The following is a 26,596-nucleotide window of genomic DNA, read 5'->3' as shown; positions in this document are numbered from 1 at the left end:
ATCATTGGCAGTGCAGAATCCGGTTGGAGGTCTTTAACTAGCGGTGTTCCGCAGGGGTTGGTACTGGGTCCGCTCTTGTTCAACATCTTCATTGATGACCTTGATGAGGGGATTGTGGCCACCGTCAGCAAGTTTGGTGATGATACGACGCTGGGAGGATTGGCTGACACACCTGAAGGCTGTGCTGCCATTCAGTGAGACCTGGAGAGCAGGGCAGTAAGAAACCAGATGAGGTTTAACAAACTAAGTGTAGAGTCTTGCATCTAGGAGGAATAATTGCATGCACCGGTACAGGTTGGGGGATGAGCTGCTGGAGAGGAGCTCTGCAGAGAGGGACCTGGACGTCCTGGTGGACGACAGGCTGGCCATGAGCAAGCGGTGTGCCCTTGTGGTCAAAAACACCAATAGCATTCTGGGGTGCATTAATAAGAGGGTGGCCAGCAGGTCGAGGGAGGTGATCCTCCCCCCCTGCTCTGCCCTGGTAAGGCCTCATCTGGAGTACCGTGTCCAGTTCTGGGCTCCCAGTACAAAAAAAGACAGGGATCTCTTGGAAAGAGTCCAGCGGAGGGCCACAAAGATCATCAGTCATGGAGCATCAAACCTATGAAGAAAGGCTAAGTGAACTGGGTCTGTTCAGCCTTGAGAAAAGAAGACTGAGAGGGGACCCGATCCAGGTCTATAAATATCTAAGGTGTGGGGGGCAGAGTGGCGAGGCCAGACTGTTGTCAGCAGTGTGTGGAGACAGAACAAGGGGGAACAGACTGAAAGCGAAGCATAGGAAGTTCTCCACAAATGTGAGCAAGAACATCTTTACGGTGAGGGTGATGGAGCACTGGAACAGGCCGCCAAGGGAGAGTGTGGAGTCTCCTTCTCTGGAGATATTCAAGACCTGCCTGGATGCATACTTGTGCAACGTGGTATGAGGAACCTGCTTTGGCAGGGGGGTTGGACTCTATGATCTCTGGAGGTCCCTTCCAACCTCTCCAATTCTGTGATTCTGTGAGTCTGTTAGGGCACCTTCCTGCACATTTGATTCCCAAGCTGTTAAGCTGTTAACAATGCCAGGATCACATATAGTTCCTTTTGGAGAACCCCTCTGCTTCATTCAGAGACTGTGAAATTCCACTGTCCACTGCAGCTCGTGTTACCCACAGTACCTGTAGGTTTTATTTAATTATTTCATTACTTATTCATAGATTGTAACTTTTCTGAACTCACAGGAATGCCCTTCGACCCAACGTTCAAGCTGAGCTGCGCTGTCTCCAATGTCATATGTTCCATCGTCTTTGGGAAACGATATGACTACAAAGACAAAAAGTTCCTGTCCCTGATGAGCCACATGAACCACATATTTGAACTGACCAACTCTCGCTGGGGACAGGTACATTCAGCAGATATTTCATAGTGGGGACATTTTGCCAGAGGAGCAGGAGGCCTTCCTCTCAGGAAAGTCTCATCTCATCCTTCACAATAGGACCCATCAACACTCTGCTGCAGAAAAGGGAATACCTTCAAAACAAGAAGCACCTTTTCCACCCCACCACAGTGGGGTTGGAACTAGATGATCTTGAAGGCCCTTTGCATCCCAAACCGTTCAATAACACTATGAATTCATACTGTGACCAAGCAGGTCACAGTTGCTCTGTTGAAGTTGTGCACAGCCCCACAGCCCTTCTACTTGTCTCAACTGAGGGAGTTGAGCCTGCCTGCTTTTGGCTAATCACAAAGACTAGGGCAATGGTCACACCAGGGACCTTCCTGTTTCTTTCCTTCCAGTTGTACCAGATGTTCTCCTACATCCTGGATTATTTGCCGGGCCCACACAACAAGATATTCATAGAAACTGATGCCATAAAAGCATTTGTTGCAGAGGAGGTGAAGCTGCATCAAGCCTCCCTGGATCCAAGTGCCCCTCAGGATTTCATTGACTGCTTCCTCAGCAAAATGCAGGAGGTAAGGAGACAGCACGCAGCCTCAGCTCATTCTCAAACATGCCTGTGCTGAATCACTTTCCTTCTCATAACCAACAATGACACTGCACTTACCCTTCCCGATTCTCAACCACTGCAACAGGTCTGTGCAGTGGAAATAATCAGATTGACTGTGCTCATAGCTGGTGGCCTGTAAACTCACCAGCTACTACCCAGGGGCACTCACAATCGGATCTTCCAGCTCTTGTACTGGAAAGCAAGTGGCACAAGAAGGGCAAGTAGGCAGCTATGTACTGTACAGCACTGAGCTGGAAAGATGCCTGCTATTGGTTCTGGCTTGCAGCTCTTTAATAGCATTGCAAGGTCCCAAAAGGCTGCTGCACCTTAGTGGAAAAATGCAACGGCTCTGGAAGGGCCACACTGCTCAGTTCAACCTGAGAAACAGCACAGTTTTATTTCTCTAGGAAAAAGACAATCCCAAATCACACTTCCACATCACAAACCTGATAACCTCAACCTTTGACTTGTTCCTTGCTGGAACAGAGACAACAAGCACCACTGTACGATACGGACTTCTGCTTCTCCTCAAATATCCAAAGATACAAGGTACTGGTCTACAGTATTTTCTCCTTTCTTCTGTTCCCCAGGTTGTGACACATCTAACAGTTTTTCTGTTTCATGTTCTACATCTGTGGGCAATGTCCTTGCACCCTCATAAGGGATGCTGCCTGTGCTGTGCAACCCCCTCCATGGGCAGGGATTTCGCTGTGTCCACAACTTTATCTCTCGGTACTCCAGTGTAACTAAGTTGTTATAAGGCATTCTTGGAATAGGCTGCAGAGAAGATGCATTCCAGACAACACCTAAATCAACATAAATGTTCCCAACATCACTGATTTGCTACTGAACCCACAGGATTTGAGGACTGCTTAGGACGACCTGCTTGGGTGGGGTTTGCCTTATTCGCTCATCTTATTGGCTGTGCTTCTCACGACAGAGAAAGTTCAAGAAGAGATTGATCGGGTAGTAGGACGATCACGAAGACCTGGCGTGGCTGACCGGACCCAGATGCCCTACACAGATGCAGTGGTCCACGAAATCCAGCGCTTCATCACCCTCATTCCTACGAGCCTCCCACATGCAGTCACCAAGGACATCCACTTCAGAGGCTACATCATTCCCAAGGTTAGCAGGCAAGCACCCTCTAGTTTGGCAACAGAGCGGCAGCACCACTGCTGTCAGGCTGTCAGATAGAGGCCAGGAGCAAGAAACGCTGGGGCCAGACCTTGTCCACATTCAGGCCTTCATAAAGGTTCTATCCTCACATCCCAGAGGTTTCGCTAGCTTCTATGCAATGCCTTGTTGCTGCTCCCTGGGCCCAGAGTGGAACACTAGCTCTGTCCAACTCCTCTACTGCCTTGCTCTGTACACTGCCCAGTTAGGGGAAACACGCAACGCTCACAACAAAACATAGCTGTGTCACTTCACACAGGCACCAAGCTGACCGCAATCCACTAGAGCCTGGGCCACTGTGCTCACATTTCTTCATGTCTTCTGACACAATCGTACCACTAAGTCCAGCCGTAGCTTGGCAGGCAGCAGGATTAAGTGGCCCAACGCCGCTCCCCTTCCTGTTCTGCTCTTCTCGTGTCACTGCAGGGCACCACCGTCTTTCCCCTCCTCAGTACCGCACTGTATGACAGCAAGGAGTTTCCAAACCCAACTGAGTTTAATCCTGGACATTTCTTGAACCAGAATGGCACCTTTAGGAAGAGCGAGTTCTTCATTCCCTTCTCAGCAGGTAAGGCACAGCCTTCCTCCCTCAGGAGCTGTGGTCCTCCTGCTCAGGTGACCACACATGCTCCCAGCCCAGTCCTGCCAGCGCTTCCTCAGGGCTCACTGCTCTCTGTTTAATTCCTCTCAGCTGATCTCTTCCCCAGCCACTTTGGACACCTTGGTTAGGGCCTGACAGCTTTTCAAAACCCCCGCTGGCAGGTGCTGATGGAATGACACGCAGCAGACCCGTTCTCATTTTCTAAAGTACCTGTCACCTTCATACGCAACCATCAAAGCCAGCCTGAACCAACCTGTCTTTCCACGGCAGCTCCACTTTTCCCACGCTCCTCTTAAGTAGGCCACGGGCAGACACTCGCTGTCCAAAAGCCCCAACCCTCCGCTCTCAACCACCCTCTGCATCACCTCACTCTCCCATCCCCTCCGCGCCTCCTCCTGTGTTCAACACTTCTCCTGCTCCTGTTCTGCCATCACACACCCAGCCAAACTTCCACTCACCTCGCTGCTGTGGCTGCATCTAGTCAACGTGTGCTTTAGCTGCATACATAACACGTGGGCTTAGTACAAACACTGAGCCGCTCCACATCAGCTGCTCAGTGCTATTGGTTGTGTTTGCTTCCAGGGAAACGAATTTGCCCTGGAGAGGGCCTGGCACGCATGGAGATATTCTTACTCTTGACCGCCATCCTGCAGAACTTCACCGTGAAGCCTGTTGTCAGCCCTGACGAACTCAGCATCACCCCAACACTGAGTGGGACAGGAAATGTTCCTCCCTACTACCAGCTCTGTGCTATCCCCCGCTGAGGGGCACAAAACCTCACTGCTGTGCTCCTCAGCCAGTCTGCTCCTTTACACATCCCCGACTCAAACCAGTGGCAGGAACTTTGCCCCACCAGCTCTAAGCCTCCGCAAGGACAGCCCACAGACAAAGTCCCAGGCAGACCAAACACAGATCTGCTCCTCCTCACACAGCGCAGAAGGTGATGTTGCACCCCACTGCAATGACACTTTGTGCATATGCTCCATGAGCACAGCAGACCCACTGAACAGCTGATTTGCTCACAGCTGTGACTCTGTGGCTATCCGTCACCCGCTTCTCTGGACTTCTGTGTCCCAACAGCAGCAGCAGACTTTGCAGAGGGACCGAGTTACTATGCTGTATGTTTATGCTAATGACCCAATAAAGAACAATCTGTTCATGAGGACCTGAGCTGCTCCTTTCTTTGGGTTAGGACTGTGCCTGCAGACACTGCTCCACACAACACAGTAGGTCAGAGTGCACGTGGGCAGTGCTGTGCAGGCAAGACTGTCCTTCCCAGGGGGAGGCCCTGCCTGCTTCACCAGTGGACTCACTGCTGCTGCTGCCTGCAAGGACCCCTGCCAGTATGCTGCTCACAGGGGGTTGACAGAAAGGTGCCTGCTGCCAGGGGTCCTTCAGAAGTACTGGGCACACTATGGCCCAGCCACTAAACAGGCTGGAAGGGCTGGCAGCACCTTCTCACTGTGGCACCTCTGTCTCCCTGAAGCATTACATGGTACAACACTGACTGACAACGGGCCCCACAGCACCTCCCTTGAATAAAGATGGAGTGCAGTGATCATAGAATCATAGAATCACAAGGTTGGAAACGGCCTACAAGATCATCTAGTCCAACCGTCTCCTCATCACCATTACCACCACAAGCACTAAACTTCATCATGCATAGATGCCTCTTGAACACTGCCAGGGATGGTGACTCCACCACCTCTCTGGGCAGGCCATTCCAGTGCCTGACCACTCTCTGAGAGAAAAAATTCTTCCTTATGTCCAACCTAAACCTCCTCTGATACAACTTGCGTCCATTACCCCGTCTCGTGCTCATTCCCTGGGAGAAGAGGCCAAATCCCTCTTCACCACAGCCTCCCTTCAGGAAGTTGTAGAGTGCAATGAGGTCTCCCTGAGCCTCCTCTTCTCCAGACTGAACATTCCCAGCTCCCTCAGCCGTTCCTCATAAGACTTGTGCTCCAGACCCCTCACCAATTTTGTTGCCCTTCTCTGGACACGCTCCAGGACCTCAACATCTTTCCTGTAGTGAGGAGCCCAAAACTGAACACGGTACTCAAGGTGCGGCCTCATCAGTGCTGAGTACGGGGGGGAAGATCACCTCCCTGCTCCTGCTGGCCACACTATTTCGAATGCAGGCCAGGATGCTGTTGAATCATTTCCTGCATGGCATCTCCTGCTGAAATCATAGGAGAATAAACACTTCTGCTCCACATGTCAGCTGAAATACCTTTGCTGGGAGCACCGAGGAAGGAACAGAGAGTGAGAAATCACTGAGTAAGGAGTTTCATTGCATGGAGGAAAAATGCCAGCCCTGGGCAAAGTATCATTCCTGGGATGACTGTCACATAGCACAGTCTTATGCTGGCAGCTGTAGGAGAGCACATCAAAGAAGGCTCTGAACAGCCACCGTCACATCAGAGCTGCTCCTTCTCTTCCAAAACCATCGTCCCAAGCTCCCAGGCTCACCCTGGCACCCAGACAGCTGTTGACCTTCATCCTATGCAGGCTCGCCCTGATTTTATGGGTCTCATGAAAAAGGGCATGAAAGATGTGGTCACCTGCAGAGAAGTTCTCTGGAGACCTCTGACAGGAAAAGAGGAATTAAATACCACCATCAGTAACCGCTATGAACTGCAGACCAGATGGCCCATGCACTCTGGGACTGCCTCCAGTGAGAATGCTGTGTGCCTGCCCCACACCATGCAAGGGATGGGGTATGCTGTGCAAAACAACTGTGCACAGAGATGCAACACTTAACACACTGCCCAGCCCCAAGCCCGAACGGCATTTACAGACAGCAGGGATACACTCTCCAAGCATCCCATGGAAGGGGGGTGCTGGCTGCCCTGAGGGCAGGAGTGGCACTTGCCACTGACACCTGCTGAACTGAGGTCCAAAAAGAGAAGGAGCAGACAGCAAGCCTACTGGAGATTCTACACAGAGGTGACATTTCCTCCAAGCTTGAGTTTTACTTCGGAAGAAAAGAGACCAAGTTACAACACTGCTAGCCTGTTATTTGAAAAACCCAAACATATGCCTCCAGTGGTCTTCCTCCAATGGAACTGGGAAAGGTGGAAAGAGGGTCTTTGAGCCTTGCTTCCCCAGACTTTCACACGGATGGAGAGGAACAACCAGGCTTGTCTGCTCGTGGCTTCTGCAAGCAGAAATGAATGCTCAGAAAAGCCATGGGTTGTGACATGAAAGGGCCTAGGGCTTCTGGCAGGAAAAGGACAGAGTGACTGCACTTGTGAGTTTTCCCCTCTGGTCAATAAATTCCTGTGTGCCCGCCAGGGTGGTGGGAATACTTGGAACACACTGAGATCTTCCTGGTAGAAGCGAGAAACTTTGGGAGTACTCCTAGTTCCAGGGCTTTTGCTAGAATTAGGGCACAAAGAGTGAGGTAGTACTGAGAAGAGAACCCTACTCGCCTGGACTTGGGGGTCCAGGTAGATGAGAAGCTGGACACGAGCCAGCAGTGTGTGCTTGCAGCCCAGAAGGCCAACTGGGTTCCGGGCTGCATTAAAAGAGAGGTGACCAGCACGGAGAGGGAAGTGATTACATCTCCCTTTACCTGGCTCTTGTGAGGCCTCATCTGCAGTACTTCATCCCAGCCTGGGACCCCCAGTACAGGACAGACATGTAGCTTTTGGAGTGGGGCCGCTAAGAGGATCAGAGGGCAGGAGCACCTGTCCTGTGAGGAAAGGATGAGGGAACTGGGATCATTCAGCATGGAGAAGAGAAGCTCTTGGGAGACTGCATTATGGCCTTCCAGTACCTGAAGGGAGCAAATAAACAAGAACGGGAATGGCTGTGATAGGACAATGGGGAAATGGTCTTAAACTGAGACAGGGGTGGTTCAGGTTAGATATTAGGAGGAAGTTTTTCCACACAGAGGACACATTGCAACAGGTTGCCCAAGGAGGTTGTGGATGCCCCATCCCTGAAGGCATTCAAGGCCAGGCTGGATGTGGTCCTGGGCAGTCTGGTCTGGTGGTAGGCAACTCTGCACATAGCAGGGTGGTTGAAACTAGGTGATCTTTGAGGTCATTTTTAACCCAGGCCATTCTATGGTTCCAAGAAGTTTACAGAAAAGCTGGTGGGGATTTGAATCGGTGGCAGAGAGACTCTGTAGCAATGCAAACTCCCATGAACTCCTCTACAAGGCAAAAAACCATGAACTCCACTTTCACCAACTACAAGTGAATAGGCATGCAATAACTTTCATAAACTGCTATGGTAATGTCGGCACGTATTCAGCAGTTAAGATAAGCACATCAAAACCTGCCTGAACATGCTGGCAACATAATTATTAAACAAAGAACCAAGTAAAGGAGTTTCAGAAGCAAAAAGGAAAGTAGAAAGTCCAGGGCCTTCCAGAGCAGGAGTTCCTGATTCTATAGCATCACAGAATGGTTGGGTTGGAAGCACCCTCAAAGACCATCCAGATCCAATACCGCTGCACAGGGAAGGGACACCATCCAATAAACCTGGTTGTTCTAAGCCCCATCCAGCCAGGCCTCGAACACCTCCAAGGAAAGGGCATCCACAGTTCCTGCGAGCAGACTGTTGCTGCACTGAACCACTCTCACTGTGAATATCTTGTTCCTTACAACTAACCTAAACCTACCCCCTTTCAGTTTAAAACCATTACGCCTTCTCCTATCAATACACACCTTCCACTTCTTTCCTGCAAACCCCCTTCAAGTATCGGAAGGCTACTGCAAGAGCTCCTTGGAGCCTTCCATTCTCCAGGCTGAACAAACACAGCTCTCAGCCTAACTTCCCAGGAGAGGTGCTCCAGCCGTGGCCTTTCACGACCCTCCTCTGGACCTGCTGCAAGTCCACCACTCTCTTATCCTGGGAGCTGCTGAGCTCCCAGATGCAGAACTGGAGGTTGGGCCTCAGAACCGCAAAGTAGAGCAGGAGAATTACCTCCCTTGACCTATGGGCCACATCTCCTTTAATGCAGTGAAGGATACAATTGGATTTTTAGGACACAGGGGCCCGTTTGGAGCAGACCACCTAGTTTGTTCTGGTGCTTGGGATCACCCCAGACAGGTACAGGACCTTCAAGGAAACTTTCTCCAGCATCCTGAGCCTCTGATGCATTCACATCTCAAGCCCATCAAGGTCCATCCGGTCAACATCTTAGCCCTAGAGAGCATCAACTGCACCACTCTGCTCAGAAGCACGCTCAAATTTGATGAGGGAGCACTCAGAACGCCTCTTGACATCACCCTCACTTACCCCAAGCAGTCAGCACAAAGGAAGCATTCCCTTCCCAGCCTGGGGGAAACGTGAGCTGCAAGCTGCCTTGGCCACAAAACAACAAGTCAGGGTCAACAAAAGGCCTACTCCAAGTCCCCACAACCAAAGCAAGGGGACCAAGCAACCCCAAGAAAGACAAAGCTCCAAACACAGCCATGGCCTGCCCTACAACACCCTTCCTGCTCTCCTGCCAAGCACCATGAAGCACCTGCCCTTAGCCTGGAGCTTCTAAGCTGTGGAGATAGATGGGAAGAACAAGTCCTGATGCTTCCAGGTGGACCCAACCCAGCAGTTTAACATCTTCTACTGCTCCAAGCTGCCTCCAAAGCCATCACTGTGTGCTTTGCACCCATTCCAGCAAACAGCCACAGGCCACCAACTCAGCTTCTGTCAAGAGTTCACAACACAGAGCTGAGAGCAGCTCATTTGTGCACGCCACTCTGGAGCCCCAGAAGGGCCTTCCAGCTCTTCCTCTCACCCTGAGTTCTTCCCCTCACTGGCCAGTCCCGCAGTTCTGCCTTTTCTCCATGTTTTCCTCTCTTGATGCACTGATTGCGCATTCCATGGCATAAGTGCAAAAAGCTCAGTGACAATGCTCTCTGTTAAAGGTGTCACTGCTTCAAATCCTACACACAGGGTCTTAACATGGAAGTGTCATGGTTCTATGTTTGTTTGTTTTATTTTGGGTTTCAGTATTCCACATCAAAACATCATGTAGTGTACGGGGCATTAAAGTGTCACTGCCCCAGTCCCAGCTACCTATCCCTGTACATTACAGCAGTCACGGGATCTGGCCCTTCCTGGTGGGGGGGGGCGCTCTCTTGCTGCCTGGCAGTGGGTGCTGGAGGTGCTTTCCTAGCCGTTCCAAGCTTTTCAGGTTTGAATCGGTCCCGGGAACTCTCTCTCTCATCTTGTCTGATTTATTAATCTCAATTTCAATTAAATTGTATATATTGTGTTATCTTGTATTCCGATATTATAGTAAAATAAGTTTTCCTCCATAGATTGTTGCCGCTGCTCTTTTCCTCCCTTCCTTCCTTCCCATTCTTGTGGTACTGGGGTGGGGGGGGGGAGGACAGAGGCCTGTCGCCCCTGTCACGGACATAGATTGATCTGGTCAACTCCGTGACAGAATTTTGGCGCCCAACGTGGGGCACGAGCTGCTTTTTAGCTTTTAGAACGAATCTCATTTTCTCTTTGCTCTTAGAGAGCTTCGTTAGGGAGCATTATCAGTAGTTCAAGTGTCTGTGCTGAAAAACCTGACCTTGAAAGATTAGGCGTACTGCCAGTGTTCTGGGATATTTGTAAACTTTGAGCACTACTTAGTCTGGGTAGTGCCTTTTTTTCTTTTTTTTCCTTTTTTTTCCCTGCTCTTGTTAGCTTCAGTTCATTAACCCCTATTTAGCAAGCACCAGTGATGAACCCACTTGTTATCCTGGGGGTGCTGGGTAAAGGATTTAAAGCAATGGTGTTACTCACAACCTACTGGCCAATAATCCATCTCACACTTGTGTGTTGTGGAATTGCATTCATATATAACTACCTAAGGGCACTGATGGAGACACCTATGTTTTACCTACTTGCAATGTGGTATGATTTGAATTTTGACATTTACATCCCAGAAGGAATGGCTAATTTCACAAGCAACTACATCCCAGAAGGAATGGCTAATTTCACAAACAGCTACATCCCAAATGGAATAGCTAATTTTACAAACAACACAATGTTCAGACCAGTCTCTGGTTTTTCTTATCGGTTTATCAAACGTTTTTCGAATCTTGAATTGATACTCATGTTGGTGAGTGTGTCATCAATACTCATGTTGGTGTGCATGTTGTTAATTCTCCTGAGTGTACTCCAACGCATTCGTAATAAGGAGTCTCCTCCAAAACTAGAGAATGATGACTGGCAGGGAATATGGAGAGGTTTAAGAAAGGTCTTAGAAGCATGGGGACCCGCAGTGTCATGGGATTTTACTCTTGAACACCTGTGGGATCCTGAGAAACTAAGCCAGTATTTGAGTCAGGGACTATGCGGCTTACATAAATCTAAGGAGGTACAACTTATTTGGGGTTTGGCTTGTGCTTACCGTGCCCTATATAATACCATTCTGGAGAGAGAGAGTTTCCGAGCTGAGGTTCAAGCCAAAGGGGAAAATCCCCAAGTCAAATCTAATCAATCACAGGAGACACCAGTAACAATACCAGTTGCTCCTGTGGAGGGCAAGAAATGGAAACGAGTGTCTTCGCGTCTTGAACGAAAAAGAGAAGAGGAGGAGGAGGAGGTGGAGGAAGATCCAGGCGAGGGGCCCTCCTCAGAACCACCACCATCACGAAAGGCAAAAGGGAAAACTAAGAGACATGCAGAAGAGAATGATGAAGAAGAAATCTCTATTACTACTCGCCGGCCTCTAAAGATGACTGAAATCCAAGGTTCAAGAAAGGAGTTTACACGGCACCCGAATGAAAGTCTTGTTTCCTGGTTGGTTCGCTGTTGGGACAGTGGGGCCCACAGCTTGTCTCTGGATGGTAATGAAGCTCGCCAACTCGGTGCCATTGCCAGAGATCCAGCTATCGATAGAGGAATTAGTCGGTGTTCGGATGAGGCTGCCTCCCTCTGGGAACGAGTGTTAATAGCTGTGAAGGAAAAATATCCCTTCAAAAACGGTTTGAAGATTGCGATGAAAAAAATGGATACAGTTGAAAAGGGTATCCAGTATTTAAGAGAAATAGGCGTGGTGGAAATGTTGTATGACCCTAACTTTGTTCCTAACCATCCACGCCAAGACCGCGACCCTGAAAAAGTGAGGACAACGCCTGAGATATGGCAGAAACTCGTAACAACAGCGCCGGACAAATATGCCTCTACACTAATGTCAGCGTGTGATAGATACCAAGAACAACAGAGAACACCCTTAATTTATGAATTAATTCTTACGCTCCAAAACTATCAACAGTTGCTATCCCCCATTCATGCTGCTGTAGCCGCCATCTCAAAAGTGACGGACCAACTGAATGAAACGCGGCAGCAAATGTCTCAACTGATTAACTGTGACAAACCTATAGCAGTATCAGAGATGCTTGATGAAGATCAGGATAATCAAAAGAGTCTAATGAAGGAGATGAAGGAGATGATGAAATTTATGTGAGCCCACCTAACTAAAGATGATGAACCTTCCTTCTCACGTGCACCATCAAAGATCTCAGCTGTTAGAAGCAAACGCTCTCCGGCTCAAGTAAGGGGTAATACACCGCGAATTGCCTTATGGTATTACCTGCGTGACCATGGAGAAGACATGGGGAAGTGGCACGGTCAACCTACTCCTGTACTACGAGCCCGGGTGAAAGAATTACAAAGCAGATCAACCACCAGTGCAGTTGCTCCAGTTACCACAGGTAATGAATAGAGGGGCCCTGCCCTCAGTCAGGGGGGGGAAAGGGATAATAGAGTATATTGGACTGTGTGGATTCGAAGGCCTGGCACATCAGAACCACTGAAATATAAGGCACTGGTGGACACTGGTGCACAGTGCACTCTGATGCCCTCGAGTCACCAAGGGACAGAATCAATCCATATTTCTGGAGTGACCGGGGGCTCTCAAGAATTGACTGTGTTGGAGGCTGAGATAAGCCTCACTGGTAAGGACTGGCAAAAAACATCCTATTGTGACGGGCCCAGGGGCTCCATGTATACTAGGTATTGATTATCTCAGAAGGGGGCATTTCAAGGATCCTAAGGGGTATCGATGGGCCTTTGGAATAGCTGCTGTGGACATAGACAACATTAAGCAGCTGTCTGTTCTGCCTGGCCTGTCAGAAGATCCGTCTGTTGTGGGGCTGCTGCGAGTAAAAGAGCAACAGGTACCGATTGCTACAAAAGTGGTGCACAGGCGTCAGTACCGCACCAACAGGGATTCCTTGCTCCCCATTCATAAGTTAATTCATCAGCTAGAGAGTCAGGGAGTGATCAGCAAAACTCACTCGCCTTTTAACAGCCCCATATGGCCAGTGCGTAAAGCCAGTGGAGAATGGAGGCTGACGGTGGACTACCGTGGCCTGAATGAAGTCACACTCCCACTGCGTGCTGCTGTGCCGGACATGTTAGAACTCCAGTATGAACTGGAGTCAAAAGCGGCCAAATGGTATGCCACCATTGACATTGCTAATGCCTTCTTTTCCATTCCTTTGGCCAAAGAATGTAAGCCACAGTTTGCTTTCACATGGAGGGGCATTCAGTATACCTGGAACCGTTTGCCCCAGGGGTGGAAACACAGCCCAACCATTTGCCATGGGTTGATCCAAACTGTATTGGAACAGGGCAGTGCTCCTGAGCACCTGCAGTACATTGATGACATCATTGTGTGGGGCGATACAGCAGAAGAAGTCTTTACAAAAGGAGAGCAAATGATCCAAATTCTTCTGAGTGCTGGTTTTGCTATTAAGCGAAGCAAAGTGAAAGGACCTGCCCAGGAGATTCAGTTCCTAGGCATAAAGTGGCAAGATGGCCGTCGTCACATCCCGACAGATGTGATCAACAAAATCACTGCTATGTCTCCACCCACTAGCAAAAGAGAGACACAATCTTTTCTGGGTGCAGTGGGCTTTTGGAGAATGCACGTTCCAAACTACAGCCTCATTGTAAGCCCCCTTTATTATGTGACGCGAACGAGAAATGAGTTTACATGGGGCCCTGAGCAGCAGCAGGCTTTTGAACAGATTAAGCAGGAGATAGCCCGTGCCGTGGCCCTAGGGCCAGTACGGATGGGACAGGGTATAAAGAACATCCTCTATACTGCTGCTGGAGAGAACGGTCCCACTTGGAGTTTGTGGCAAAGAGCCTCAGGAGAGACTCGAGGCCGACCCCTGGGATTCTGGAGTCGGGCGTACAGAGGGTCTGAAGAGCACTACACTCCAACTGAAAAGGAGATCTTAGCTGTATATGAGGGGGTTCGGGCTGCTTCTGAAGTAGTTGGTACTGAAACGCAGCTTCTTCTGGCACCTCGATTGCCAGTGCTGAACTGGATGTTTAAAGGAAAGGTTCCCTCCACCCATCATGCTACTGATGCCACTTGGAGTAAGTGGATTGCACTGATTACACAACGAGCACGGATGGGGAATCTCAGCCATCCAGGAATCCTAGAGGTGATCATGGACTGGCCTGAAGGTAAAAAGTTTGGAACATCACCAGGAGAAGAGGTATCACGTGCTAAAGAAGCCCCACCATACAATGAACTACCAGAGAATGAAAAGAAATATGCCCTGTTCACAGATGGATCGTGTCGTATTGTGGGAAAGCATCGCAGATGGAAATCTGCTGTGTGGAGCCCCACACGACAAGTTGCAGAGGCCACTGAAGGGAAAGGAGAATCAAGCCAATTTGCAGAGGTAAAGGCTGTCCAACTGGCCTTAGATGTTGCTGAACGGGAGAGGTGGCCAATGCTCTATCTTTACACTGACTCATGGATGGTAGCAAATGCCTTATGGGGGTGGTTACAGCAGTGGGAGCAAAATAACTGGCAAAGAAGGGGTAAACCTATTTGGGCTGCTGAACTGTGGAAAGACATAGCTGCCCGAATAAAGAATATGGTTGTAAAGGTGCGCCATGTAGATGCTCATGTGCCCAAGAGTCGGGCTACTGAAGAACAGAAAAATAACCATCAGGTAGACCGAGCTGCCAAAATTGAGGTGGCTCAAATAGACCTGGACTGGCAGAACAAGGGTGAATTATTTCTGGCTCGGTGGGCCCATGAGACCTCAGGTCATCAAGGGAGAGATGCAACATACAAATGGGCCAGAGACCGAGGGGTGGACTTAACTATGGATGCCATTGCACAAGTTATTCATAACTGTGAAACATGTGCCATCATCAAACAAGCCAAGAGGATGAAACCTCTGTGGGAGGAAGGGCGATGGCAAAAGTACAAATATGGGGAGGCATGGCAGGTTGATTATATCACCTTGCCACGATCTCGCAATGGTAAGCATTATGTGCTTACTATGGTGGAGGCAACCACTGGGTGGCTTGAAACATATGCAGTACCCCATGCTACTGCCCGAAACACCATATTAGGGCTTGAGAAACAAGTCCTGTGGCGACATGGCACCCCAGAAAGGATTGAGTCAGATAACGGGACTCATTTCAAAAATTCTCTTGTAAATACTTGGGCCAAAGATCATGGCATTGAGTGGATTTACCATATTCCCTATCATGCACCAGCCTCTGGTAAAATTGAACGATACAATGGATTGTTAAAAACGATGCTAAAAGCACTAGGTGGAGGAACATTTAAACACTGGGAGAAGCATTTGGCAGAAGCCACCTGGTTAGTCAATACCAGAGGATCTATCAATCGTGATGGTCCTAACCAATCCAGTTCCCTACATACCGTAGAGGGAGATAAAGTCCCTGTTGTACATGTAAAGAACATGTTAGGAAAGGCAGTTTGGGTTCTTCCAGCCTCTGGAAAGGGCAAACCTCTCCGTGGTACAGTTTTTGCCCAGGGACCAGGAGGCACTTGGTGGGTAATGCAAAAGAATGGGGATGTCCAGTGTGTACCACAGGGAAACTTGATGCCAGGGGAGTGCAGTTACTAATTCTATGTGTATATGTATATATATATAGTCGTGTGTGTGTAATGCATTGTAATCATTTTTTGTTTGTATATATGTATACATATATTTTAAGCATGATGTAACGATGTAGAATAAGGGGTGGAATGTCATGGTTCTATGTTTGTTTGTTTTATTTTGGGTTTCAGTATTCCACATCAAAACATCATGTAGTGTACGGGGCATTAAAGTGTCACTGCCCCAATCCCAGCTACCTATCCCTGTACATTACTGCAGTCACGGGATCTGGCCCTTCCGGGTGGAGGGGGGCGCTCTCTTGCTGCCTGGCAGTGGGTGCTGGAGGGTGCTTTCCTGGCCGTTCCAAGCTTTTCAGGTTTGAATCGGTCCCGGGAACTCTCTCTCTCATCTTGTCTGATTTATTAATCTCAATTTCAATTAAATTGTATATATTGTGTTATCTTGTATTCCGATATTATAGTAAAATAAGTTTTCCTCCATAGATTGTTGCCGCTGCTCTTTTCCTCCCTTCCTTCCTTCCCATTCTTGTGGTACTGGGGTGGGGGGGGGGAGGACAGAGGCCTGTCGCCCCTGTCACGGACATAGATTGATCTGGTCAACTCCGTGACAGGAAGCATGGAAGCAGTCTCCTGCTTGCAACTGATGGATAAGTAGGCAGCTGTGCATGCATGAAAAGAGATGGTTTCCCTTATATACTCCTGGCTCTGGTCTGCTGCACTGTCTGCAAGAAGTGTGACCACAACCATTGGTGTCAGGAAGACAGTAACAGTAACAACACAGGTGGTTTCCCCTAATGAGAACTAGTAGAAACTGTGCTGAATAATAGAAAACACTTACAGCAACGATGCTATACAACATATACAACAGAAGACTTCTGGGAGCACCTCAAGTGGAACACCACATTCATAGTATGAACTCTGTAACAATAAACTGGGAGTGAAATAAGTAGCCATATTAGCAGACATGAAGATACTTGAACTTTGTTGGCCTCTGCAGTTCTTTGACATGAGGTGTGTCTTTAATCAGCAAAGCATATCTGATACATCCTGATTTCGCAACACAGGGAAAAATCCAATGATTGATAAGTAGTATCAAGTAACTCAGCCATGTGATTGAAAACTTCTTGTTCACCTAACAAAGCAGAAGCCTTCAGTATATAAAGGGGCACAGGCAGCCACAACAGCACAATCAGAAGCTCCTGTCCACCTCGGAAATGTTGCTCCTGGGAGCAGCAAGCGTTGTCCTCCTGATTTGTGTGGCTTGCCTGCTCTCCATCGTGCAATGGAGAAAAAGGTCTGGAAAGGGGAAGATGCCTGAGGGACCAGCTCCCCTTCCCATCGTAGGGAACTTACTGCAGGTGAAACCAAAGGATTTAGCCAAAACTCTTGAGAAGGTAAGGACTCCCTTCTTTCCTCTCAGTTTCTGCTGAGGGTGAGGAATGTGTGGGCTGTGTGCATGGGGACGATGTGTGGCTGTAAATTGCTGAGTGGCAATGGGCAAGGAGCAGAAAAGCCCTGGGGATCTCAGCTGCCCCCTCGTTGCTTCCGCCCTTGTTGTGGGGCTGATGGCTCACTGATGTTTGTCTTGAGAGGACCAGGCCTCACTTAACACTGCAGGTCTGTGAGGCTGCCCAGCTTGCAGCACGAGGCAGCAGCAGCCTGATCACTTTTCAACCCCTCCTCTTTACCTGCTCCACAGCCACGCTCTCTCTTGCATTTTGACAGCTCTCTGAAAAATACGGGCCGGTCTTCTCAGTGCAACTGGGTTCAAGTCCAGTAGTGGTGCTGTCTGGATACGAGGTGGTGAAAGAAGCCTTGATTGATCGTGCGGATGAGTTTGCTGCCAGAGGACACATGCCAATGGCAGAGCGGACTAACAAAGGATTAGGTATGTTCACTGACTGAGCTTCCCCTGAGGAAAGGAGAAGCACTGAGGACAAGTAGGGCAGATGAGGGCTGGAGCAAATGATGCACGTATGAGGGCAGTCAGAGAGAAGAGGGTGGGTCCCACTGCAACAAGGGAAGGCAGGGCAGCCCTCAATCTCTGGCTTCCACCACGTGAAGTGTGTAAGAGAGACATGGAGCCAGACTGGGCTCATGTGTGCACAGCAAAGGGCAAGAAGCAACGGAGCCACGTTGCAGTAGGGGAAATTCTGTGTGGATGCAAGGGTTCAGCTGTTCACAAGGAGGTTGGTTATGTCTTGGAGAAGGCCAAAAGCAGGCTGCTGGACTACAGCACCTCTGCAGGTTGCTTCCAAACCACAGTGCTATACAATGCTGTGTCAGTGCTCCCCCAGAGACAGCACTCGCTCTCATTGCGAGCCTCCACTCATCACAGGTCCAGCACACCCAAGACAGGTCTTTCCCCTTTCTTCTTCCTCCGCAGGCATTATTTTCAGCAACAACGAGGGATGGATACAAGTTCGGCGGTTTGCTCTCACCACTCTGCGCAACTTTGGGATGGGGAAGAGGAGCATAGAAGAGAGGATCCAGGAGGAAGCTGAGCACTTGCTTGAAGAGATCACAAAAACAAACAGTACGATCTGCTTTTAATATCACCTACGTTTGCAAAAAAAGGAATGTGCCAAGGGAGCCCATGTTCTTAGCAGAAGGTGTGGAGTCTCCATTCTTGGAGATGCTCAAAAGACGTTGGTACGTGGTCCTGTGGCAGCGGCTCTAAGTGGCCCTGCTTGAGCAGTGGGCAAGGTGGCCTCTCAGATGACTCTGAACCATTCTGGTAGGTTAAGAACTGGCTTACTGGCAGAGAAAAGAGTCATCATTGGCAGTGCAGAATCCGGTTGGAGGTCTTTAACTAGCGGTGTTTCGCAGGGGTTGGTACTGGGTCCGCTCTTGTTCAACATCTTCATTGATGACCTTGATGAGGGGATTGTGGCCACCGTCAGCAAGTTTGGTGATGATACGACGCTGGGAGGATTGGCTGACACACCTGAAGGCTGTGCTGCCATTCAGTGAGACCTGGAGAGCAGGGCAGTAAGAAACCAGATGAGGTTTAACAAACTAAGTGTAGAGTCTTGCATCTAGGAGGAATAATTGCATGCACCGGTACAGGTTGGGGGATGAGCTGCTGGAGAGGAGCTCTGCAGAGAGGGACCTGGGCGTCCTGGTGGACGACAGGTTGGCCATGAGCCAGCGGTGTGCCCTTGTGGTCAAAAACCCAACAGCATTCTGGGGTGCATTAAAAAGAGGGTGGCCAGCAGGTCGAGGGAGACGATCCTCCCCCTCTACTCTGCCCTGGTAAGGCCTCATCTGGAGTACCGTGTCCAGTTCTGGGCTCCCAGTACAAAAAAGACAGGGATCTCTTGGAAAGAGTCCAGCGGAGGGCCACAAAGATCATCAGTCATGGAGCATCAAACCTATGAAGAAAGACTAAGTGAACTGGGTCTGTTCAGCCTTGAGAAAAGAAGACTGAGAGGGGACCCGATCCAGGTCTATAAATATCTAAGGTGTGGGGGGCAGAGTGGCGAGGCCAGACTGTTGTCAGCAGTGTGTGGAGACAGGACAAGGGGGAACAGACTGAAAGTGAAGCACTAGGAAGTTCTGCACAAATGTGAGCAAGAACATCTTTACGGTGAGGGTGATGGAGCACTGGAACAGGCTGCCTAGGGAGAGTGTGGAGTCTCCTTCTCTGGAGATATTCAAGACCTGCCTGGATGCATACTTGTGCAACCTGGCATGAGGAACCTGCTTTGGCAGGAGGGTTGGACTCTATGATCTCTGGAGGTCCCTTCCAACCTCTCCAATTCTGTGATTCTGTGAGTCTGTTAGGGCACCTTCCTTGTTAGGGCACATTTGATTCCCAAGCTGTTAAGCTGTTAACAATGCCAGGATCACATATAGTTCCTTTTGGAGAACCCCTCTGCTTCATTCCGAGACTGTGAAATTCCACTGTCCACTGCAGCTCATGTTACTCACAGTAGCCGTAGGTTTTATTTAATTATTTCATTACTTCTTTATAGATTGTAACTTTTCTGAACTCACAGGGATGCCCTTCGACCCAACGTTCAAGCTGAGCTGCGCTGTCTCCAATGTCATATGTTCCATCGTCTTTGGGAAACGATATGACTACAAAGACAAAAAGTTCCTGTCCCTGATGAGCCACATGAACCACGTATTTGAACTGACCAACTCTCACTGGGGACAGGTACATTCAGCAGATATTTCATAGTGGGGACATTTTGCCAGAGGAGCAGGAGGCCTTCCTCTCAGGAAAGTCTCATCTCATCCTTCACAGTAGGACCCATCAACACTCTGCTGCAGAAAAGGGAATACCTTCAAAACAAGAAGCACCTTTTCCACCCCACCACAGTGGGGTTGGAACTAGATGATCTTGAAGGCCCTTTGCATCCCAAACCGTTCAATAACACTATGAATTCATACTGTGACCAAGCAGGTCACAGTTGCTCTGTTGAAGTTGTGCACAGCCCCACAGCCCTTCTACTTGTCTCAACTGAGGGAGTTGAGCCTGCCTGCTTTTGGCTAATCACAAAGACTAGGGCAATGGTCACACCAGGGACCTTCCTGTTTCTTTCCTTCCAGTTGTACCAGATGTTCTCCTACATCCTGGATTATTTGCCGGGCCCACACAACAAGATAATCATAGAAACTGATGCCATAAAAGCATTTGTTGCAGAGGAGGTGAAGCTGCATCAAGCCTCCCTGGATCCAAGTGCCCCTCAGGATTTCATTGACTGCTTCCTCAGCAAAATGCAGGAGGTAAGGAGACAGCACGCAGCCTCAGCTCATTCTCAAACATGCCTGTGCTGAATCACTTTCCTTCTCATAACCAACAATGACACTGCACTTACCCTTCCCGATTCTCAACCACTGCAACAGGTCTGTGCAGTGGAAATAATCAGATTGACTGTGCTCATAGCTGGTGGCCTGTAAACTCACCAGCTACTACCCAGGGGCACTCACAATCAGATCTTCCAGCTCTTGTACTGGAAAGCAAGTGGCACAAGAAGGGCAAGTAGGCAGCTATGTACTGTACAGCACTGAGCTGGAAAGATGCCTGCTATTGGTTCTGGCTTGCAGCTCTTTAATAGCATTGCAAGGTCCCAAATGGCTGCTGCACATTAGCAGAAAAATGCGACGGCTCTGGAAGGGCCACACTGCTCAGTTCAACCTGAGAAACAGCACAGTTTTATTTCTCTAGGAAAAAGACAATCCCAAATCACACTTCCACATCACAAACCTGATAACCTCAACCTTTGACTTGTTCATTGCTGGAACAGAGACAACAAGCACCACTGTACGATACGGACTTCTGCTTCTCCTCAAATATCCAAAGATACAAGGTACTGGTCTACAGTATTTTTTCCCTCTACAATTCCCCAGAGTCTGACAGATATCTCAGAGTATTTCCCTCTCCCAAACTTACTCTCTCATATTCTACATACACAGCCAAAGTCCTTGCATTGTCATACCCTAGGGTGGCTGGTAGAGATCTCCTGGCTTCACTAGCAAGAGCAGCAAATGCACCCGCAGGGACTTGATTGTGTCCACATCTTTATATCTCAGTACTCCAGTGTAACTAAGTTGTTATAAGGCATTCTTGGAATAGGCTGCAGAGAAGGTGCATTCCAGACAACACCTAAATCAACATAAATGTTCCCAACATCACTGATTTGCTACTGAACCCACAGGATTTGAGGACGGCTTAGGACGACCTGCTTGGGTGGGGTTTGCCTTATTCGCTCATCTTATTGGCTGTGCTTCTCACGACAGAGAAAGTTCAAGAAGAGATTGATCGGGTAGTAGGACGATCACGAAGACCTTGTGTGGCTGACCGGACCCAGATGCCCTACACAGATGCAGTGGTCCACGAAATCCAGCGCTTCATCACCCTCGTCCCTATGAGCCTCCCTCATGCTGTCACCAAAGATGTCCACTTCAGAGGCTACGTCATTCCCAAGGTTAGCAGGCAAGCAACCTCCGGTTTGGCAACAGAGCAGCAGCACCACTGCTGTCAGGCTGTCAGATAGAGGCTAGGAGCAAGAAACACTGGGGCCAGACCTTGTCCACATTCAGGCCTTCATAAAGGTTCTATCCTCACATCCCAGCGGTTTCGCTAGCTTCCATGCAATGCCTTGTTGCTGCTCCCTGGGCCCAGACTGGAACACTAGCTCTGTCCAACTCCTCTACTGCCTTGCTCTGTACACTGCCCAGTTAGGGGAAACACGCAACGCTCACAACAAAACATAGCTGTGTCACCTCACACAGGCACCAAGCTGACCGCAATCCACTAGAGCCTGGGCCACTGTGCTCACATTTCTTCATGTCTTCTGACACAATCGTACCACTAAGTCCAGCCGTAGCTTGGCAGGCAGCAGGATTAAGTGGCCCAATGCCGCTCCCCTTCATGTTCTGCTCTTCTCGTGTCACTGCAGGGCACCACCGTCTTTCCCCTCCTCAGTACCGCACTGTATGACAGCAAGGAGTTTCCAAACCCAACTGAGTTTAATCCTGGACATTTCTTGAACCAGAATGGCACCTTTAGGAAGAGCGAGTTCTTCATTCCCTTCTCAGCAGGTAAGGCACAGCCTTCCTCCCTCAGGAGCTGTGGTCCTCCTGCTCAGGTGACCACACATGCTCCCAGCCCAGTCCTGCCAGCGCTTCCTCAGGGCTCACTGCTCTCTGTTTAATTCCTCTCAGCTGATCTCTTCCCCAGCCACATTGGACACCTTGGTTAGGGCCTGACAGCTTTTCAAAACCCCCGCTGGCAGGTGCTGATGGAATGACACGCAGCAGACCCGTTCTCATTTTCTAAAGTACCTGTCACCTTCATACGCAACCATCAAAGCCAGCCTGAACCAACCTGTCTTTCTATGGCAGCTCCACTTTTCCCACGCTCCTCTTAAGTAGGCTATGGGCAGACACTCGCTGTCCAAAAGCCCCAACCCTCCGCTCTCAACCACCCTCTGCATCACCTCACTCTCCCATCCCCTCCGCGCCTCCTCCTGTGTTCAACACTTCTCCTGCTCCTGTTCTGCCATCAAACACCCAGCCAAACTTCCACTCACCTCGCTGCTGCGGCTGCATCTAGTCAACGTGTGCTTTAGCTGCATACATAACACGTGGGCTTAGTACAAACACTGAGCCGCTCCACATCAGCTGCTCAGTGCTAATGGTTGTGTTTGCTACCAGGGAAACGAATTTGCCCTGGAGAGGGCCTGGCACGCATGGAGATATTCTTACTCTTGACCGCCATCCTGCAGAACTTCACCGTGAAGCCTGTTGTCAGCCCTGACAAACTCAGCATCACCCCATCACTGAGTGGGACAGGAAATATTCCTCCCTACTACCAGCTCTGTGCTATCCCCCGCTGAGGGGCACAAAACCTCACTGCTGTGCTCCTCAGCCAGTCTGCTCCTTTACACATCCCCGACTCAAACCAGTGGCAGGAACTTTGCCCCACCAGCTCTAAGCCTCCGCAAGGACAGCCCACAGACAAAGTCCCAGGCAGACCAAACACAGATCTGCTCCTCCTCACACAGCGCAGAAGGTGATGTTGCACCCCACTGCAATGACACTTTGTGCATATGTTCCATGAGCACAGCAGACCCACTGAACAGCTGATTTGCTCACAGCTGTGACTCTGTGGCTATCCGTCACCCGCTTCTCTGGACTTCTGTGTCCCAACAGCAGCAGCAGACTTTGCAGAGGGACCGAGTTACTATGCTGTATGTTTATGCTAATGACCCAATAAAGAACAATCTGTTCATGAGGACTTGAGCTGCTCCTTTCTTTGGGTTAGGACTGTGCCTGCAGACACTGCTCCACACAACACAGTAGGTCAGAGTGCACGTGGGCAGTGCTGTGCAGGCAAGACTGTCCTTCCCAGGGGGAGGCCCTGCCTGCTTCACCAGTGGACTCACTGCTGCTGCTGCCTGCAAGGACCCCTGCCAGTATGCTGCTCACAGGGGGTTGACAGAAAGGTGCCTGCTGCCAGAGGTCCTTCAGAAGTACTGGGCACACTATGGCCCAGCCACTAAACAGGCTGGAAGGGCTGGCAGCACCTTCTTACTGTGGCACCTCTGTCTCCCTGAAGCATTACATGGTACAACACTAACTGACAACGTGGCCCCTCAGCACCTCCCTTGAATAAAGATGGAGTGCAGTGATCATTTCTCACATGGTGTCTCCTGCTGAAATCATAGGAGAATAAACACTTCTGCTCCACATGTCAGCTGAAATACCTTTGCTGGGAGCACCGAGGAAGGAACAGAGAGTGAGAAATCACTATGAGTAAGGAGTTACATTGCATGGAGGAAAAATGCCAGTCCTGGTCAAAGTATCATTCCTGGGATGACTCCGCAGGAAAAGGGGAAATTTGGAGCTGAGATCTATGGTTCTGTATCAAGGTGGAAGGTGTTCACAAGCAGTGTTCCGCAGGAGACAGTCTTGGGACTGGTGCACTTCAACAGCTTCATCAACCACACAGACGATGGCCCTGAGTGCACCCTCAGCAAATTAGCAGATGACACCAAGCTGAGCAGTGCAGTCAATACATTGGAAGGAAGGGAAGCCATCCAGAGGGACCTGGACAGGCTGGAGAAGTGGGCCCATGAAAAACTAATGAGGTTCAATAAGGCCAAATGCAGGGTGCTGCACTTAGGCCAGGGGCAATCCCAGGTACTTATACAAACTGGGGGAAGATCTCCTTGAGAGCAGACCTGCAGAGAAGGACTTGGGGGTCCAGGTAGATGAGAAGCTGGACACGAGCCAGCAGTGTGTGCTTGCAGCCCAGAAGGCCAACTGTGTTCTGGGCTGCATTAAAAGGGAGGTGACCAGCAGGGAGAGGGAAGTGATTACATCCCCCTTTACCTGGCTCTTGTGAGGCCCCATCTGCAGTACTTTATCCAAGCCTGCAACCCCCAGTACAGGACGGACATGTAGCTCTTGGAGAGGGTCCAGAGGAGGGCCACTAAGAGGATTAGAGGGCAGGAGCACCTGTCCTGTGAGGAAAGGATGAGGGAACTGGGATCATTCACCATGGAGAAGAGAAGCTCTTGGGAGACTGCATTATGGCCTTCCAGTACCTGAAGGGAGCAAATAAACAAGAACGGGAATGGCTGTGATAGGACAATGGAGAAATGGTCTTAAACTGAGACAGGGGTGGTTCAGGTTAGATATTAGGAGGAAGTTTTTCCACACAGAGGACACATTGCAACAGGTTGCCCAAGGAGGTTGTGGATGCCCCATCCCTGAAGGCATTCAAGGCCAGGCTGGATGTGGTCCTGGGCAGTCTGGTCTGGTGGTAGGCAACTCTGCACATAGCAGGGTGGTTGAAACTAGGTGATCTTTGAGGTCCTTTTTAACCCAGGCCATTCTACGGTTCCAAGAAGTTTACAGAAAAGCTGGTGGGGATTTGAATCGGTGGCAGAGAGACTCTGAAGCAATGCAAACTCCCATGAACTCCTCTACAAGGCAAAAAACCATGAACTCCACTTTCACCAACTAGAAGTGAATAGGCATGCAATAACTTTCATAAACTGCTATTATAAAATCGGCACGTATTCAGCAGTTAAGATAAGCACATCAAAACCTGCCTGAACATGCTGGCAACATAATTATTAAACAAAGAACCAAGTAAAGGTGTTACAGAAGCAAAAAGGAATGCGTTCACATCTCAAGCCAATCAAGGTCCATTCGGACAACATCTTAGCCCTAGAGAGCATCAACCGCAACACTCTGCTCAGAAGCACGCTCAAATTTGATGAGGGAGCACTCAGAACGCCTCTTGACATCACCCTCACTTACCCCAAGCAGTCAGCACAAAGGAAGCATTCCCTTCCCAGCCTGGGGGAAACGTGAGCTGCAAGCTGCCGTGGCCACAAATCAACAAGTCAGGGTCAACAAAAGGCCTACGCCAAGTCCCCACAACCAAAGCAAGGGGACCAAGCAACCCCAAGAAAGACAAGGCTCCAAACACAGCCATAGCCTGCCCTACAACACCCATCCTGCTCTCCTGCCAAGCACCATGAAGCACCTGCCCTTAGCCTGGAGCTTTTAAGCTGTGGAGACAGCTGGGAAGAACGAGTCCTGATGCTTCCAGGTGGACCCAACCCAGCAGTTTAACATCTTCTACTGCTCCCAGCTGCCTCCAAAGCCATCACTGTGTGCTTTGCACCCATTCCAGCAAACAGCCACAGGCCACCAACTCAGCTTCTGTCAAGAGTTCATAACACAGAGCTGAGAGCAGCTCATTTGTGCACGCCACTCTGGAGCCCCAGAAGGGCCTTCCAGCTCTTCCTCTCACCCTGAGTTCTTCCCCTCACTGGCCAGTCCCGCAGTTCTGCCTTTTCTCCATGTTTTCCCCTCTTGATGCACTGATTGCGCATTCCATGGCATAAGTGCAAAAAGCTCAGTGACAATGCTCTCTGTTAAAGGTGTCACTGCTTCAAATCCTACACACAGGGTCTTAACATGGAAGCATGGAAACAGTCTCCTGCTTGCAATCGATGGATAAGTAGGCAGCTGTGCATGCATGAAAAGAGATGGTTTCCCTTATATACTCCTGGCTCTGGTCTGCTGCACTGTCTGCAAGAAGTGTGACCACAACCATTGGTGTCAGGAAGACAGTAACAGTAACAGCACAGATGGTTTCCCCTAATGAGAACTAGTAGAAACTGTGCTGAATAGTAGAAAACACTTACAGCAACGATGCTATACAACATATACAACAGAAGACTTCTGGGAGCACCTCAAGTGGAACACCACATTCATAGTATGAACTCTGTAACAATAAACTGGGAGTGAAATAAGTAGCCATATTAGCAGACATGAAGATACTTGAACTCTGTTGGCCTCTGCAGTTCTTTGACACGAGGTGTGTCTTCAATCAGCAAAGCATATCTGACACGTCCTGATTTCGCAACACAGGGCAAAAATGCAATGATTGATAAGTAGTATCAAGTAACTCAGCCATGTGATTGAAAACTTCTTGTT

General features: G+C 49.5%; 3 protein-coding genes across 10 annotated transcripts in view; 1 reads left to right on the top strand and 2 right to left on the bottom strand.

The window, feature by feature from the left end:
* Positions 1-23,375, top strand: part of LOC128077571 (cytochrome P450 2C9-like) — a 34,265-nt gene extending 10,890 nt beyond the window's left edge. For 2 of the 6 annotated variants that reach the window (XM_052676991.1, XM_052676994.1), the window contains 6 exons: positions 1,221-1,381; positions 1,777-1,953; positions 2,396-2,537; positions 2,929-3,116; positions 3,591-3,732; positions 4,348-4,930. In XM_052676991.1, coding sequence (XP_052532951.1) covers positions 1,221-1,381; positions 1,777-1,953; positions 2,396-2,537; positions 2,929-3,116; positions 3,591-3,732; positions 4,348-4,529 — 992 coding nt within the window. In that variant the 3' untranslated portion in view covers positions 4,530-4,930. Of the gene's footprint in view, positions 1-1,196; positions 1,382-1,776; positions 1,954-2,395; positions 2,538-2,928; positions 3,315-3,590; positions 3,733-4,347; positions 4,931-16,810; positions 17,020-17,350; positions 17,514-18,011; positions 18,162-19,626; positions 19,788-20,182; positions 20,360-20,801; positions 20,944-21,373; positions 21,562-21,758; positions 22,178-22,792 lie in introns of those variants that run through there. The other 4 variants (XM_052676996.1, XM_052676995.1, XM_052676989.1 and 1 more) reach the window with 4 other exon arrangements.
* LOC128077569 (zona pellucida sperm-binding protein 4-like) overlaps positions 1-25,622 on the bottom strand; it is a 55,873-nt gene extending 30,251 nt beyond the window's left edge. Inside the window, exon 1 of one of the 3 annotated variants that reach the window (XM_052676985.1) lies at positions 25,547-25,622. In XM_052676985.1, the coding sequence (XP_052532945.1) occupies positions 25,547-25,607 (61 nt within the window). In that variant the 5' untranslated portion in view covers positions 25,608-25,622. Of the gene's footprint in view, positions 1-9,018; positions 9,231-25,408; positions 25,467-25,546 lie in introns of those variants that run through there. The other 2 variants (XM_052676987.1, XM_052676986.1) reach the window with 2 other exon arrangements.
* Positions 76-26,596, bottom strand: part of TLL2 (tolloid like 2) — a 128,049-nt gene continuing 101,528 nt past the window's right edge. Inside the window, exon 24 of the mRNA XM_052676960.1 lies at positions 76-201. The gene's annotated coding sequence lies outside the window, so the exon portion shown is untranslated. The remainder of the gene's footprint in view (positions 202-26,596) is intronic.

This window comes from Tympanuchus pallidicinctus, unplaced genomic scaffold, assembly GCF_026119805.1.
Source record: "Tympanuchus pallidicinctus isolate F22 unplaced genomic scaffold, pur_lepc_1.0 scaffold16, whole genome shotgun sequence".
Taxonomy (NCBI): Eukaryota; Metazoa; Chordata; class Aves; order Galliformes; family Phasianidae; genus Tympanuchus; species Tympanuchus pallidicinctus.
Note: the sequence above shows the minus strand (reverse complement) of the source record. Positions and strands in the feature narration are given on the sequence as shown.